At 40.8% G+C, this 19172-nt stretch overlaps 1 protein-coding gene across 3 annotated transcripts in view; it reads left to right on the plus strand.

Annotated features, from left to right (window-relative positions):
• LOC311286311 (uncharacterized protein) overlaps positions 1 to 19172 on the plus strand; it is a 133247-nt gene that overhangs the window by 38947 nt on the left and 75128 nt on the right. For all 3 annotated transcript variants that reach the window (XM_084402454.1, XM_084402453.1, XM_084402455.1), the window contains 4 exons: positions 67 to 447; positions 533 to 589; positions 3797 to 4177; positions 4263 to 4319. In XM_084402454.1, the coding sequence (XP_084258580.1) occupies positions 67 to 447; positions 533 to 589; positions 3797 to 4177; positions 4263 to 4319 (876 nt within the window). The remainder of the gene's footprint in view (positions 1 to 66; positions 448 to 532; positions 590 to 3796; positions 4178 to 4262; positions 4320 to 19172) is intronic.

The following is a 19172-nucleotide window of genomic DNA, read 5'->3' on the forward strand; positions in this document are numbered from 1 at the left end:
AATAAAATATGTTTTTCAGAAATGTGTTATTTCTTAATATATTTTCATAAGCTTATCTCTCTGCAGACCCCTGCTACAACTACACTGAGCTGGACGATACATGGAGGTCCACCAATAATACAGATGCTTCAGTCAGAAACTGTGATACGTATGTCTCCTGGAGCGGCTGGTATCGTCTCTTCATTAACAACACTAGCGCTCATATCCCAGACACGTGTGTTGTTCACTACAGCTGTGGCACTGAAATCGCACTGTGGATACGAGGTGGACACCCAACAGTAACAGATGGAGTCGTCACTCGAGATGTCTGCAGCCACGCTGGGAGTTACTGCTGCTATTTCGGGTCTTTTCCCATTAAAGTCAAAGCCTGTCCAGGCAATTATTATGTATATGAGCTGGTTACACCAACTGCTGGTTACGGCTACCACTGTTCAGCATACTGTGCAGGTAATTATATTCACATTGAGCTCTTTCTACACACTCATGATATTTGTGTCTCTGTTCATTAATCACTATTCATCCAAACTTTCAGACACTGGCAGCATTAACAACAGCTCTACAACTGTCACAAAAGTGGCCATCTCACCTGGTAATGTTACACACTGTGTCTCTATTGGCTTATTTTCTGAGTGTTTTCTAATGTGTGTAGGCTACAGATCAGGGCTGCACTTCCCAAAATCATCGAACAACTGACACATGCTTTTGGGAAATGCCGCTCTGTACCATTGGATAGATGTGTGTGTGTGTGTGTGTGTGTGTCAGAATAAAATACTTACTCGACCAGTAAAACACATTATAGTTTACAATAGACAACATGTGAAATTACTGAGCATATACATTTTACTCAAATATGATTATGGTATATGGTTTGTGTATTTCGAAAACACTCGTAATGATTGTGTAATATACTTTTAATAGAAATAAAGACTTTACACTTTACTCAACTAATCAAGTATGTAGGGCTGGGCGATTTAAATCACGATATTGTTATGCGCATCTCGTCAGTAAAGCCGGTTCCTTGATTTAGTAGTAAATCACCATCACCTGCTTTCAGATGGAGCGGCATTTAGGGCTGAGGAGACAATTAAGTGATTCATTTAGTGATGATTGAGCATTATTGAAGACACCTGATGTTAACAAGCAGAATCACTGAAGAAGAAAATCACAAATTGTAAGTTACCATTAAGGTGATGGGTGTTTGCTTTAGTTGGGCTCTAGACCATTATATGTTTACTTTAATATTTACTGTTTTTTGTCTGCTGTTATTGATTTATAACAGTTAAATGAACAAAGTAAGATGTTATCTTATAGTGTTGGTTATGTTTAGACATAATCATACTGTGATCTGAAAAAGGAAACTTATTGAGATAGTTTGGCTTAACTTGTTAGCTGCAGTTTAGTGATTCTTCAGCCTATGATTATCAGGACTTTACTTATAATTCAAAATATTTAATAAACATTGTACTGATCAAGACATTCAGATAAATTCATTTAAAACACAGACATCAATAATCAGCCTGTGAATCTCAACAATGGTGACAATAATAAAGCATGTTGCAGTGGCTGCCACCAATCACAACTCATTAATGGCTCCCATCATGCATTGCGGTATGAATAAATTATGATCTGAATTGTCTATGTAATTTACTTTTCCTAATTGAATATTCTGCTCCTCACCATTGTTGAGATGCATAGATTGAATCTTGACGTCTGTGTGTGCCTAAAAGAATGAGTTTTTTTTTTAAACAACTTTTAAGAAATCCATATTATATGAAAAATTCTGGGCATTTATGCAGATTCACTAACCAACAACATAAATCGAAGTCAGAAAGAAGGATTTTAATGAGTTCAGTGATCAAGTTCAAATGATGATTGTCATAACATAACCAACACCATCAGATCACTTTTTCTTTGTTTAACTGGTGATTATAATTCAACAGACAAACAAAATCTATAGTTAATAATATATGGGTCAAGAAGAGCCCAACTAAAGCAACCATTGATCGTCATAACGGTAACTTACAATTTGTGATTTTCTCCTTCAGTGATTCTGCTTGTTAACATCAGGTGTCTTCAATAATGCTCAATCATCACTAAATTAATCACTTAATTATCTCCTCAGCCCTAAATGCCGCTCCATCTGAAAGCAGGTGATGGTGATTTACTACTAATCAAGGAACCGGCTTTACTGACGAGATGCGCATAACAATATCGCGATTTAAATCGCCCAGCCGTACAAGCATGTAATTAGTCCCTACACAGGCATATACTTAAACAGAAGTGAATCAGACTGTTAAATCAGACAGAAATGCAATATCATAAATATAACTGTGTTTTCAGTGGTGTATAAAGACCTTACTTAATGAACCGTTATGTTTTATTAGAATGAGCCATTTCTCTCTACACACAAAAACCATTAAATTAAAGTAAAATATGCTAATTTAAATAAACCGAAAAAAAAAAAGGTTCAACAGAAATATTATGTCACCTTGATGGTGTTCAGTGTTTCACACACAGTGGAGAGCACACACACACACACAATGGAGAACACACACACAGCAGAGAGCACACACACACACACACACACACACACACACACACACACACACACACACACAGCGGAGAGCACACACACACACAATGGAGAGCACACACACAGCGGAGAGCACACACACACAGCGGAGAGCACACACACACACACACACACACACACCCACACAGCAGAGAGCACACACACACACACACACACACACACACCCACACAGCAGAGAGCACACACACACAGTGGAGACCACACACACACAGCGGAGAGCACACACATACACACACAGTGCGAGCACAAACATACACACACACACAGCGGAGAGTACACACATCACACACAAACACAGTGTAGAGCACACACACACACATACACACACACACACACACACACACAGTGAAGAACACATTGGAGAGCACACACACACACACACACACACACACACACACACACACACACAGTGGAGAGCATACACACACACACACACACACACACACACACACACACACACACACACACACACACACAGTGAAACGGTCGCTTTGAGGTTGTGTATCTTCGGAAGTGGAACACACACCTTTTCTTCTTCTCTGTCCTCAGAGCAGAGGTCCTGTAGCTGACACGAGTCACGACTACACTGCCCTCTATAGGACTGGTGCAGTCGCAGTGCGCATGTGTCGAATCTGTCCATCCTGAGCTTTAGTGACACTTTTCTGAGCGCCTCGTGTCTGATCTCTTCTCAGCTCAAACACGGACTGTCACTCAGTGAACGACAGATCTCTGTCTCTCTCTCAATAGTGCTAGTCTAGAGTCAGACCCAGTCAAACCACTGATACAGTGTTGCTGAGGACACTACACTGTAAAATAAAGTTATTTTCTGTAAAAAAAAAAAAAGATTTAGTGAAATCATTTAGTTATTTTTTTTGTTATTTGCATATGAAATATTGAGGAAACTGAATGTCTGATTGTTACTTTAATATTAGTTTATGACCCATGATCCCCGCTGAAAACCAACGCAATGTTAGGTAATTTGTCTAAAATGTCTTTTTCTTTAAGACGCATTGATGTTTAAATAATCCTATAAATGCATTTGAAAAAATATTGTGGATCGAAATGAATCGCTCTTAATTAGCAGAAGAAGAATAAGAAAAAGTAATGTCTAAAGCTGCACTTTTGGTTACATTTTGTAATAAAATATGTTTTTCAGAAATGTGTTATTTCTTAATATATTTTCATAAGCTTATCTCTCTGCAGACCCCTGCTACAACTACACTGAGCTGGACGACACATGGAGATCCATCAATAATACAGATGCTTCAGTCAGAAACTGTGAAGGGTCTGTCTCCTGGAGCGGCTGGTATCGTCTCTTCATTAACGGCCTGAGTGCTCATATCCCAGACACATGTGTTGTTCACTACAGCTGTGGCACTGAAACCGCACTGTGGATACGAGGTGGACACCCAACAGTAACAGATGGAGTCGTCACTCGAGATGTCTGCATTAACTGGGACAGATACTGCTGCGCTCACGGGTCTTTTCCCATTAAAGTCAAAGCCTGTCCAGGCAATTATTATGTATATGAGCTGGTTACACCAACTGCTGGTTACGACTACTACTGTTCAGCATACTGTGCAGGTAATTATATTCACATTGAGCTCTTTCTACACACTCATGATATTTGTGTCTCTGTTCATTAATCACTATTCATCCAAACTTTCAGACACTGGCAGCATTAACACCAGCTCTACAACTGTCACAAAAGTGGCCATCTCACCTGGTAATGTTACACACTGTGTCTCTATTGGCTTATTTTCTGAGTGTTTTCTAATGTATGTAGGCTACAGATCAGGGCTGCACTTCCCAAAATCATCGAACAACTGACACATGCTTTTGGGAAATGCCGCTCTGTACCATTGGATAGATGTGTGTGTGTGTGTCAGAATAAAATACTTACTCGACCAGTAAAACACATTATAGTTTACAATAGACAACATGTGAAATTACACTCAAAAAAGAAATGTGTGTCTAAACATAAGATTCAATTCATGTATTTGAATTGCATACAAAATTTCCATGCATTTGGATTGCATAGTTTTAACATAAACCAATCAATAATCTGAATGTGATTCATATTGTTAAGTCATATATAAATGAAACAGATAAAATTTATGTAATTGTATTAATAAACTGAATGTGATTTATATTTGTCAGTCGTATGTAAATGAAACAGGTAAGCAGAGGTGGAGAGTCCAGGGGTCAGAAAGTAAAAGTCCTGCCATATATTTATTCCACCCATGAACTCACACAGCAAACACTCCAGTGTTAAATGAACTCTCCTGTGAGTTTATTTGGCTCCAGACTCAAGAGTGTTAAAGGGATACTCCACTTTTTTCGGAAATAAGCTCATTTTACAACTCCCCCAGAGTTAAACAGTTGAGTTTTACCGTTTTAGAATCCATTCAGCCGAACTCCGGGTCTGACGGTACCACTTTTAGCATAGCTTAGCACAGATCATTGATTCTGATTAGTCCAGTAGCATTTCTTTCAAAATGACCAAAGAGTTTCAATATTTTTACTATTTAAAACTTGACTCTTCTGTAGTTAAACCGTGTACTAAGATCGACGGAAAATGAAAAGTTGCGATTTTCTAAGCCTATATGGCTAGGAACTACTCTCATTCCAGCGTAATAATCAAGGAACTGTGCGGCTGTACCATGGGTGCAGCAGGCGTAATGATATGACGCAGCGCCTGAAAATAGTCCCCAGCTCGGTAACTTCTTCCAACATGACCGGGACTAAGTTTGTCTAACCTATTAGACCTATTATCAGGCGCTGCGTCATATCATTACGCCTGCTGCACCCATGGTACAGCCGCACAGTTCCTTGATTATTACGCTGGAATGAGAGTAGTTCGTAGCCATATAGGCTTAGAAAATCGCAACTTTTCATTTTCCGTCGATCTTAGTACACGGTTTAACTACAGAAGAGTCAAGTTTTAAATAGTAAAAATATTGAAACTCTTTGGTCATTTTGAAAGAAATGCTACTGGACTAATCAGAATCAATGATCTGTGCTAAGCTATGCTAAAAGTGGTACCGTCAGACCCGGAGTTCGGCTGAATGGATTCTAAAACGGTAAAACTCAACTGTTTAACTCTGGGGGAGTTGTAAAATGAGCTTATTTCCGAAAAAAGTGGAGTATCCCTTTAAAGTTAATGAGATAATTAAGTGATTGATTGAGTGATGATTGAGCATTATTGAAGACACCTGATGTTAACAAGCAGAATCACTGAAGGAGAAAATCTCTTTTTTAAGTTGCCATTATGGTGATCAGTGTTTGCTTTAGTTGGGCTCTTGACCCTTAAACTAATAACTTTAGATTTTGTTTGGCTGTTGTATCTGGGTTATAACTCTCAGATGAACAAAGAGAAACGTTGATCAGGTGGTGTTGGTTATGTTTTGACATAATCATAATTTGACCTGAATCACAAAACTCATTTAGAGAGTTAAGTTTACCTTGTTGATTACAGCAACCTGTGATTATAATATTATGCCATGTTAAGCATTTTCAATGTAATCAGAAAGATTTCTTGAAAGTTGTTCTGATCAAAGGACTTTGAAAAATTATATTATTTGGACACACTGACACCAAGAATCAGCCTGTGATTCTCAACAATGGTGACAATAATAAAGCATGTTGCAGTGCATTCTGGGTGCCACCAATCAAAACTCATTCATGGCTCCCATCATGCATTGCGGTATGAATAAATTATGATCTGAATTGTCTTGTTTTCCTAATTGAATATTCTTTTTGTCACCATTGTTGAGATTCATACTGTACAAACGGCTTTGCGTGTGTGGCCCCTTTAAGACTTGTTGCCCTTTTAATTGATGCCGCAAAGTTTTCTGTGAGGAAGAAATGCGAGCCGATCCGAGATGGAGTGTTATATGTGTGCGTGCATCCTATAAAGTGAGTCGATTCTTGTTAATATACACTTTAGAGAAAGTTCATGTGGTGATCTTGCATATAATTCTTGATTATTGAAGTTATAACTAAATTCAGATGTTTTTGATCGTGTCTGAATAACGATCGTTACATGCATGATCATATTCACATCTGCCGTCAAATTATGCAATCGTTTGTTATTATGCTCTCATATTTTATGTTGAGAGAGATCGTTTTGCATGTTTAAGATGTCGTTAGTAAATTGCCAGTATAAGTGTGAGTTGATTTAGTTAAATTAGTTAGAGATTATAGTTAAATGTCCTATTCAGATGCTAATATGGCTAATAGAGAAGCTATTGTATTCTTCACACAGATTGTGCTATTCTTTACTATATTAGAATGTTAAATAATTGGATGTTAAATAATTGGATCTCAAATCTGTATTATTTACTTGTAATTTTATTTATCTTTGTACAGACCACACACAATATGCTTCAGTAAAGACATCAAAGGAAATAACTGTGGTTGACTGAGTTCCTGGGTTCTGATAGGCCCATCCAGGGCGAGTGTTGCTTATCCTACAGTCCTTAAGAGATAAATTCTAATTCCCAATTCCAAATCCAACAAATGGTCCTTCGAGCCGGAGACACTTCCCTGGATTAAGATGTCAGCCAGTTCTACACCAGTTAACCCTTCGGTTCGCCCAAAGCGCCGTCCAGCCTATTTACAAGATTATGAGGTGGATTTCCCAAGTCTTCATAAATCAACGTCACCAGTTAGCACGAGAGAACAAGCAGTAGAGTCATCTGATGACGATTATTCTACAACACACATTAGAGTATCTGCAGCAAAATCTCAAAGAGCACACAGTTTAACTGCTTTTTCTTCCCCTTCGAGGCTGACTGTCAGGGATGAGCATCATGACCTCCCAGTCCCTCTACAGCATCGCATTTCCAACTCTTCCCTCCAGTCACCACCACAATATTCGAATCGACGACTACAGTTTGAATCTAATGCAGAGTCCCCCCTTGGTGACGGATACCAGAGTGATCGGTCTGATGCTAGCTCTATAAAGTTGCAAAGGATCTCAGAGGAGACTGCCAGACTCCGTGAAACACAGCAGGCTATTAAAGCTGACCTTAAACGAATCGAGACAGCCAAAGACGAGTTGATTCAGCTTTTAGACAGAGCTTGTAGTCTGCAAAGGCCTTTATCTACTACTAACACCCAGTCTAATTATCCAACAGTTAAATTCCACCATGCAGAACATGTGAGTGACGAAGACTGGCCAGAGCCTCCTCCACCCATTGCATTTGATGAGCCAGTAATTATGAATCAGCATGACAAGCAAAGGTTTTGCAGCAGTACAAGGGCCACACCAACTTTCACCCCCAGACTCACTTCAGTGGAGAAGACTATGGATTCCCACCGTCCAAGTCAATATGATGAGCAGCTGAGGTATGGTCAGTACCCTGCCCAAACGATAAGTCCTCAGTATGTTTATGACCACTCATGGGAATCATCCAAGCGTCCTAATACTGAACATCACAGAATGGCATCCTATAATATGGCACCTCCCATGGCATCTATGGATCTGACTGAGAAATATTACAAAGGACCATGCCCCACCATTCCATTTTTCCGCAACAAGGATCCGAGTGAGTTTGCTCGATTAAAAATGGCCTTAGACAACCTCTTGCCACCTGACAGTACTGAAATGTTCAAATATCAGGTCCTGGTTGACCATCTGAAATTGGACGATGCTTGTCTAATAGCAGACTCTTTCTTGCACTCCCCAACACCTTACAGAGACACCATGATGGCCCTAAATGAACGGTTCGGTCAGCCCCACCAGGTAGCATTAAAAAGGATTGCTACTATTCTTGATTCTCCTGATATAAGCCGCAATGACCCATCAGCCTTTGAGAAGTTCTCCCTTCAAGTGCAGTCTCTAGTTGGTCTGCTTAAGACATTAGGACAGGCGGGTAGCATTGAGTTGCAGTGTGGGTCGCATGTTGCACGTCTCCTCAGCAAGCTGCCACCTGAAAGACGGGCTGATTTTCGCCGCCACATGTTACATCGGCCTGGGGTGACATACTCATTGATGGATTTGGCCGACTGGCTAAAGTATGAATCTTGGTGCCAAAGCTATGATGATCAGTCAGCAAGAGGAGAAAGCCGGTCCAAACGAGAGTCTCGGGCAGCTCCATGGTCACGCAGAACCACTGCCACTGTACTGACTGGGTCTGGGAACAGTGCTGAGGTAACAAGCGCTACATATTCACCAGCCAATGTTGATGAAAAGGCTAAGAGTAGGCCCTCAGTATATTGTTCTTACTGTCAGAACTCTGAGCATGCATTCAGTCAATGCCCCAAAATTCCAACCCTCTCCAAAGACCAGCTCTCAGAGTGGATACGCATCAATAGGAGATGCTGGCGTTGTGGCCTTGCTCATCAGGCTATCCACTGCGGTCTGAAGAAACCATGTCCGCTTTGTCAGAGAAAGCATCTACGAATCCTCCACGAGGTAAATGAAAGGCCTGTCATAAAGACATCCAAAACAGAGGCTTGCTTAGTCAGCTCAGCGACACAAACGTTGTACCTGAACAAACCAGTCAGCAGTAAGGTTTTACTCAAAGTTGTCAGAGTGCTTTTACACCATGGCAATTGTACTCTGGACACATTCGCAATCCTTGATGATGGCTCTGAGCGTACGATGCTCCTGCCAGAGGCAGCACAGAAACTTGGCTTGAGAGGGACACAAGAAAGCTTATCTCTGAGAACAATCCGTCAGGATGTGCAAACCCTTGATGGAGCTTCAGTCTCATTCTCCATTTCTCCATACTCCAATCCGAAGAAGCGATATCTCATTTCCAGAGCCTTTACTGCCCCACAGCTTGATCTCGTTGATCACTCTTACCCAATTCCAAAGCTGCAGAAGCAATACAAACACTTGGTTGGACTACCACTGCAGTATTTTGAAAAGGCAAAACCTCTTGTCCTTGTTGGTGCAGATCAAACTCACATAATCTCACCAATTGAGCCAGTAAGACTTGGTCCACCAGGGGGTCCAGCTGCAATAAGAACCAAATTAAGGTGGACACTCCAGGGCCCTACCAGCCTGTTGGAGCAGAGACTTGAGCCAAACCAGTGTCTCCACATATCTATTCCTCTCAGCACCACAGAACTGTTCAAGAATGTGGAAAGGCTGTGGCAAGTGGATGTTCTGCCATTTCAGAATGAAAAGGCGTGCACAAGATCCAAGCAGGACCAAAGGGCCATTGAGTTACTTGAAACCAAGACGGTTCGTGTAGAGGTGGATGGAATACGTCGCTATGCAACACCCTTGTTACGCAAGTGTGACATGCCCTATCTTCATGCCACTATGGAAGCTGTCATGCCACGCCTACGAAGTACTGAGAGGAAACTTGCAAGAGACCCGCAACTAGCTGAAGCTTATTCCTCAGAAATCCAGAAATTGGTTCAGTCCGGAGCTATCAGAAAGCTCCTTCCAGAAGATATGGAAAGAGATGGTGAATCCTGGTTCATTCCACACCATATGGTGCGTCACAATGAAAAGAATCGTGTGGTGTTTGATTGCTCCTTTCAGTTCAGAGGCCTCAGTTTAAATGATTCACTCCTCGCTGGCCCCACCTTGGGTTCATCACTTCTTGGGGTCTTGCTCAGATTCCGTGAGCGTGCAGTGGCCATCAGTGCAGACATCCGGGGCATGTTTCATCAGGTCCGTCTTCTTCCAGAAGATAGACCACTTCTTCGGTTTGTCTGGCGTGACTCAAAGGAGAAAGGTCCACCTGATGTCTTTGAATGGCAAGTTCTGCCATTCGGCACAACCTCCAGCCCCTGCTGTGCTACCTTTGCCTTACAACGGCATGTGAGTGAACATAGCCAACCTAATGAAGATGTGAGGTTCTCAGTCGAACGGTGCTTCTATGTTGACAATTGCTTGCAGAGCTTGTCATCACCAGAGGAGGCTAAGCAATTGGTTGACAAGCTGAAGAAGCTGTTAGCTGAAGGAGGCTTCGAGTTGAGACAATGGGCCAGCAATGTGCCATCTGTCATTCAGCATCTTCCACGTGAAGCCAGATCGGATGGTCTGGAACTCTGGCTAGCCCACGAAAAGACAGATGTCCAGGAGTCCACATTGGGTCTTAGCTGGAATTGCCCTGTAGATGTCCTGACGTACCGTCACCGGCCCATAAATCATGGAGCTCCCACCATGAGGATTATTTATAAAGTTTTAGCAAGCCAGTACGACCCCTTGGGATATATCCTTCCGTTCACTACCAGGGCTAAAGTACTGGTCCAACAACTTTGGAGCAAGCAGCGCAGCTGGGATGACGCCCAACTTCCCCAAACATTAATCCAGAGCTGGAACGAATGGGAAGGTGAACTGCAGTTTCTTCACAAGATCAGTTTCCCAAGGTCATATGTACCAACTTCAGTAGATCAAACCAGATCTGTTACAGACCTTCATGTGTTCAGCGATGCCTCAGAGAGTTCGTATGGAGCAGTCACTTACCTGCGCACCGAAGATCAGCTTGGTAAGATCCATTTATCATTCGTACTGGCACGTTCTAGAGTAGCACCAAAAAGAGTCTTGTCAATGCCCCGTTTGGAGCTCTGTGCTGCAGTAATTGGTGCTCAGTTGGCAAACCTGCTGAAGAAAGAGTTAACTTTGTCACTTCGCCACACAGTTCTTTGGACAGATTCCACCACTGTGCTGTCCTGGATTCAATCAGAGTCCTGCCATTTCAAAGTCTTTGTCGGTACAAGAGTGGCTGAAATCCACGAGCTTACCAACTTCACTGCCTGGCGATATGTGAATTCAGTTCAAAATCCTGCAGACGACCTTACAAGGGGAAAGACTCTGAAAGAACTTGCTGAGCCCAATAGATGGAGTCAAGGGCCTTCATTCCTGCTCCTTCCACCTGAAAGCTGGCCCACAAACCCTACAGAGCGCCCTGAGATTGACAAGTCTGAGCTTAAGAAATCTGCATTCTGTGGCGTAGTAGCTGTAGATGACCCAACTGGTAATAAGTACAGGACATGGACAGAATTAGTAGAGGCCACTGCACAAGAGCTACATGGGGCGGCTGGACAGTCAGGAGAACCTACAGCATACACATATCAAGCAGCAGAAACATGCATACTCCAGAAGGTACAAAATGAGAGTTTTCCTGAGGAATTACAACAACTGAAATCAGGCAAGGCTCTTCAACATAATAGCCGCTTACTCACTCTAGCTCCAGAATATGATACAGCTACCAATCTAATCCGGGTTGGTGGTAGGCTAAGACGTGCTGAAACCTTAGATCCTGCCCTGAAACATCCCATTGTACTAGATTCTAAACATCCAGCTGTGAAGTTACTCCTCCATGATTACGATAAAAGGCTCTGTCATCCAGGCCCTGATCGGGTGTTTGCAGAAATAAGACGACAGTTCTGGGTTCTAAGAGGAAGAGCAGCCATCCGGAGCTTACAGCATGCATGCACAGAATGCAAACGTTTGAGAGCCAAACCTACCATTCCCAAAATGGCAGACCTTCCTTTAGCACGCTTGCGCCTCCACAAGCCAGCCTTTCATTCAACTGGGATGGATTGTTTTGGTCCTTTACTTGTGAAGATTGGTCGACGAGTAGAAAAGAGGTGGGGAATCCTCTACAAGTGTCTTACCACCAGGGCTGTACACCTAGACCTTCTGTACAGTTTGGACACTGATTCTTTTCTGATGTCACTTCGGAGGTTTATTGCACGTAGAGGCTCCCCTGTAGAATTACTGTCAGACCAAGGAACAAATTTCCGAGGTGGGGAAAAGGAACTCAGGGAAGCATTCCAGTGTATGTCACCTGATCTTCAGCAAAGACTTGCACCACAGAAGATCGCATTTCATTTTAATCCTCCCGCAGCACCACACTTCGGGGGAGTGTGGGAAAGGGAGATAAGATCCGTTAAAATGGCACTATCTGCGACTATTGGAGCACAAACAGTATCAGAAGAAGTACTCAGGACTGTGTTGGTTGAAGTAGAGAACATTCTTAATTCAAAACCACTCGGGTATGTATCTTCTAGTGTGGCTGATCCTGATCCAGTAACGCCCAACCTTCTTCTCATGGGGCGGCTAGATAACTCCCTGCCTGCAGTCATATACCCTAAAGAAGAAGGCCTAAGTCGTCGCCGGTGGAGACACTCCCAGGTGCTAGCTGACCACTTCTGGTCCTCCTTTATCCGCCATTACCTTCCGAACCTGCAGGTCAGACAGAAATGGAACCGCAACTTCCCAAATATAACTACGGGCACGATAGTCATGATGGTGGATCCCCAACAGTCCAGAGCACATTGGCCTATTGGAAGAGTTGTTCAAGTGCACCCCAGCCAAGACTCACAAGTGAGATCAGTGGACGTACAAGTTCAAGGGAAGGTTTATACTAGACCTGTGGCTCGACTGATAGCTCTACCCCCCATCCCAGAAGACACGGAAGAGCCCAACACCCCCACTGCAGCATCGGTAACTCACACGCAGCCATCTTAATAGTCAAATTGAACACAATTTGGGGGCGGCTGTACAAACGGCTTTGCGTGTGTGGCCCCTTTAAGACTTGTTGCCCTTTTAATTGATGCCGCAAAGTTTTCTGTGAGGAAGAAATGCGAGCCGATCCGAGATGGAGTGTTATATGTGTGCGTGCATCCTATAAAGTGAGTCGATTCTTGTTAATATACACTTTAGAGAAAGTTCATGTGGTGATCTTGCATATAATTCTTGATTATTGAAGTTATAACTAAATTCAGATGTTTTTGATCGTGTCTGAATAACGATCGTTACATGCATGATCATATTCACATCTGCCGTCAAATTATGCAATCGTTTGTTATTATGCTCTCATATTTTATGTTGAGAGAGATCGTTTTGCATGTTTAAGATGTCGTTAGTAAATTGCCAGTATAAGTGTGAGTTGATTTAGTTAAATTAGTTAGAGATTATAGTTAAATGTCCTATTCAGATGCTAATATGGCTAATAGAGAAGCTATTGTATTCTTCACACAGATTGTGCTATTCTTTACTATATTAGAATGTTAAATAATTGGATGTTAAATAATTGGATCTCAAATCTGTATTATTTACTTATTGTAATTTTATTTATCTTTGTACAGACCACACACAATATGCTTCAGTAAAGACATCAAAGGAAATAACTGTGGTTGACTGAGTTCCTGGGTTCTGATAGGCCCATCCAGGGCGAGTGTTGCTTATCCTACAGTCCTTAAGAGATAAATTCTAATTCCCAATTCCAAATCCAACACATACACTGAATCTTGATGTCTGTGTGTGCCTTAAAGAAAGATTTTCTTTTTCTTTATCAGAACAACTTTTAAGAAATAATTTGAATTATATTGAAAAATCTGGAACTTAATCTGTAGAATTACTGTGATGTTGTAATGACCAATATACATTTAAGTCAGAGATTAGGCTCTAATTGAGTTCAGTGATTCAGATCAAATTATGATTATGTTCAAATATAACCAACACCACCTGATCAACTTTTCTTTTTGTTCATCTGGCTGTAATAACTCAGATCAGCAGCCAAACACAATCTAAAGATAATCATTTGAAGGTCAACTGCCCAACTAAAGCAAACACTAATCTCCATAACGGTGTCTAAAATTGTGATTTTTCTCCTTCAGTGATTCTGCTTGTTAACATCAGGTGTCTTCAATAATGGTCAATCATCACTCACTCAATCAATCACTAAATTATCTCATTAACTTTAACACTCTTGAGTCTGGAGCCAAATAAACTCCCAGGAGAGTTCATTTAACACTGGAGTTTTTGCTGTGTGAGTTCATGGGTGGAATAAATATATGGCAGGACTTTTACTTTCTGACCCCTGGAATCTCCACCTCTGCAGGTAAGATTTATGTAATAGTACACAGAAAATTGCCCATGTTAAATTAACACTGCTCAGAGTTCATATGTGTGCACACTACAGAGTTAAAGCGGTGTTGAAGTTAATGAGCTAATTAACTGATTATTGAGCATTAATGATGAACACCTGCTGTTAACAAGCAGAATCACTGAAGGAAAGAGAAACACAAGAACTACAACTGACTTCAGCCAGTCTTAGATAAAATCAACTGAAGAGAAAAGAAGACATTAAATCTGTGAAGATCTCAGCAGAGGAGGATTAAACAACTCCACAAACAGCATTACCAGCTTCACTTATTACTAACCAGACTGACTTTATTTCATTTCCGTTTGAATGAAAACAATAGTTGTATTTTAAAGTCACCATGATGGTGGTTAGCGTTTGCTTTAGTTGGACTCTTGACCCTTGACTCTTTAATGTAAAACTGTATCTGGTTGCTATAATTATGTGTTTATAAAACACGTTTGTTGAAGTGAAAAAGCCAAGAGAAAATGAGATCAAGTGATTTTGGCTGTTTATTGATGAAGGTGTAATCATCATATTGTGGCCTGAATCACTTATTTTTTTCAGTGTCTAATGCTTTGATTATTGGGGTTATGTGATTTTGTTGTATTTATTATAGTAGCTGTGTGACCTGACAGCATTAGATCCAACAGTTAATCAAATAATATAAAGAATTTTTAAAACATTTAGTGCATTAAAGGGGTCATGACATGAGAAACCAAATTTGCCTTGATCTTTTGGTATATAAGAGGTCTTTGTACCATTAAAACTTCCTGCAAGTTTCATAGCTTTAGACGCCCTCCCCATTATAAACGAACCATTTATTTAATCAAGCTCTAAATACAGCTCGTTCTGGATCCATGGTAAGAAGTGACGTCACGGTACGAAGTGACGCACCAGTCGTTTGCATATGACCGCCTCCAGCACAAGACTACTGTCTGTGCCTCATAGTCATTTCGCATCGTCGCATGATTCGTTGTCACGCGCCCCACAGGAGTTCAGTCGTCGACGTGCAGCGAGTGGGTCTCTTTACAAGATTGCTATGGGGCCGCCAAAGCCTTATTTGATCGGTGAGTGATGTGTAGAGACGATTGTGACAGGGCGCATGTTACTGAGAGAGCGAGCGAGAGCGCCCCGGCCGCGCGCGCGCTCTCTCACTGTCTTTCTCTCTCTCTCTCTCTCTCTCTCTCTCTCTCTCTCCCCCTCCCTCCCTCGCAGGGACGTGCACAGACATTTTGAGGGGCAGGGGCTCAAGTGAAATAAAGGGCACTTCTCATAATGACGTTTTTTTTTTTTTTTTTTTTTTTTACAAAAAAGTGTATATATATTAACGCAACTCTGACTTCCTTTTAAAAAAAAATTAGGGCTGGGCAAGTTAACGCGTTATTATCGCGTTAACGCATTTATTAATTAACGTCGACAATTTTTTTATCGCACGTTAACGCAGTTTTTTTTTATTATTATTTTGAAAGTCCGTTGCTCACCGGCTTAGTTTAGCGGGGATGCTCTGCCATGTGTAATCCCTCCTGTTGATGTCCTGATAACTATTTAGATTCAGGAAACTCACAAACAGCGAGGATCAGTCTCTCTTCAGTCTCGCGTCATTTACAAAAAGTTCAAGACAATTCAACTTCGGCAGCGGGCGGGCGTGTGCGCACAACCGTGACAGTTTCACGGGAACGCACCCGCTTGTCCCTGCGCCTTGTGCTCGACCACTTCACCTCACTCTACCAAACGCGAATAGAGCGTCTGGCGCGAGTGATTTCAATGTTAAAGTCAATGCAAAGACGCGTTTATGCGCGTCTAGAGGTCCTGCTATGCGCGCGTCCAGTTCGCGTCAAACCTTTGCTTTTTACGCGCGTCAATTTCGCTCTGGACGTGCGAATGGATTCAAAATCTTCAACGCGGTAGATGTGAATTTGACGCGCTATTCGCGTTTGGTGTGAACTGTGAACGCAGGAACAGGGAAACTTGCTACTGAACACAGACTGTTTCTGCTGCTCCCTGATGAAAGATACTGTTGATACCTGTTCAGAAAAAAAGAAAACAGGACTCTGATGGTAACTTGTTTAACAAATTAAAAAGGTAATGCCTTGGCAGTGGCAAATAGCTTTGGTTTAATATTTGATTTGATTACATTAGTGTTTAAGTTGAGATTTACAAGAAATATTTTATTGCTACTGTGTAAAGGGAATACTGCTTGTAAAAAGCACTTTAGGCTATTTGTTTAAAGTTTTTGCAAACCACATGTTATTGCACTTTTGTGTATATAGCAGTACATTTAGATCTGCTATACACTATACTTTAGAATTCATTATTAAATTTTGCTCGTAACAATGCGATTAATCGCGATTAATCGCAAGAAAATCATGCGATTAATCGCGATTAAAAATTTTAATCGTTGCCCAGCACTAAAAAAAATATTTAAAAAGTTAATTAATTTTATCTTCCTCAAACTCACGCAATTGTTTCATTTTCAAAAGATGCAACTAGTTTCAAGTATATATTTAGAATAACCTAAATAACTGCAATAATAAAATTATTACAAAAAAAAAGGTCTTCTACTTCAAAATAAAATCTGTTACTTCCATTCCCTGGTTGTCTCTCCTTCCTCCCTTACAGCGGCAACCTTCTGGGGCCATGTCCCTGTAGATGTTTATGCATGCACACACACACACACACACACACACACACACACATACACAATAACTGATGGTGACTGACATGGACTTAGTTTCACATTTGAGGGAGGATTGTATCATCATCATCAAATAAAACCTTCAAAATCCACATTTAGATGGAGTTTGTTTTAAACCTACTACACTCTAAAAAATATTCTGTGGCTTAGTAAATATTACAGAAATATTTAACTTTATTAAAATCTCTGAAAATCTTACTTGATTGTTTGAATTAAACTTACCAAAATAATTGAGTAAAAATTCAATAAAAGCCAATGTCATGTATGTGGTTGTATGGAATACTATTTTATAAAGGTTTAGAAGAAATTAAAAAAGTTAAATTGCTCATAAATAAAAAGTTAATTTATAAATATTATTTTTAATGTTTAATGTTAACTTATTTCTACTCAGTTTTATGTATTAATGTACCAGATGCAGTTACTCAGATTTACTAACGTTACATTTTTTAGAGTGTATCCTCCATCTGTTTGCATCTGTAGATTTCTTCTAAATTCACCAATTTAGATTTCTAAATTTCAGGGGGAAAGACTCTTGATGTAAGAGTCAACGTCTGGGGACGTTCTGTATGCAAATTAGGCGTCAACTAGTGATAGTTCACTTTGAAATTAAATTTTGGTATGTTTTAGCTTACCTCAAGGGCATCCAAGATGTAGGTGTCTTTTTTTCCGCAGTAGTTTCAATTTTGATATTTTTAGGTCAAACCGTTCTTGTCTGTCAGTCATAATGATGGTCACGGTCTCAAAGAGCATGCACAGAGTCCAAATTAAAACAATTTCCCATCGTCCAAATGAAACAATTCCCCATCATAAGTACACATTGATGGCCTAAGACACGAAACGAGCCGTTTGTGTGAGAAAACGAACAGTATTTATATCGTTTTTAGCTCTTATACAAAGACCACGTCCAAGTGATCTGAGGGTGCGCGCGCATCCTGGTGTGTGACGTGTGCGCAGACTGGTGCATAGATATATACACTAGATTTCGCCTTAAAGACATTCGTTCCAATGACCTGCCGTAGACAAGGCGACATCTAGTGTATATATCTATGCACCAGTCTGCGTACACGTCACACACCAGGATGCGCGCGCGCCCTCAGATCACTTGGACGGACCTGATATTTAGATATACTATTCTTCAATAAATATATTTGTTTGACAGGGAAGCTGTGCGCAAACAGGAATATATATTATTTTTCCAAAATAGAAAAAAAGCACTCCAGAAAAAAGGGCACTTTCTCTCCAGTAATAAAAAGGGCAGGTGCTCAAGCCCCCTTTGATGTCTATGTGTGCACGTACCTGCTCCCTTGCGCATATGCATCAAAATAACCCGTATTCAAGTGTTTCTGGTTACAAATCTGACATATTCATTCAAAATAGCTTCACACTGTCCATGTGGACACGGGGTAATCCATTCTTAGTTGTTAGTGGTGGACAGATGGTTCATTTTCTGGCTTTCTATATCTATGTTAATAATTGATGCATAGGCGCTGACGTTAGCCAATCATAACAGTGGGTGTTAACACTGAACTCTTAAAGGGGAAACACCCCCAAAACAGACTGTTTGAATCAGAGCATGAGAAACAGGGTGGGAAACGGTCATAAATCACTCAATTTTAAACATTTTTTTGTCCAAAAAACTATAGTAATACTATAATTGCACCTAAGGGAACATAATAAAAGAAAAGAAAAAACCATGTCATGACCCCTTTAAACTTTCTCTTCTACATTATTACTTAGACATCAAGAATCAGTGTATGACTCTCAACAATGGTGACAATCAATGAAATGCTTCATGCTGCAGTGCATGCTGGGTACCACCAATCAAAACTCACCCATATCTCCCAGCATGCATTGCGGCATTAATAAATTATGCATCTGGATTTTTTGTAGCTTTTGTCACCATTGTTGAGATTCATATGATGTTTCTTGATGTCTGTTTGAGTCTAAGTAATGCCATAGATGAAAGGTTTTTGTGCACTAACTATTAAAAAAAAAGTATATTGTTTGATAAACAACACTGTTAGATTTCATAAAATGGCTG

Source organism: Rutilus rutilus (assembly GCF_951802725.1).
Source record: "Rutilus rutilus genome assembly, chromosome: 2".
NCBI classification, from domain to species: domain Eukaryota; kingdom Metazoa; phylum Chordata; class Actinopteri; order Cypriniformes; family Leuciscidae; genus Rutilus; species Rutilus rutilus.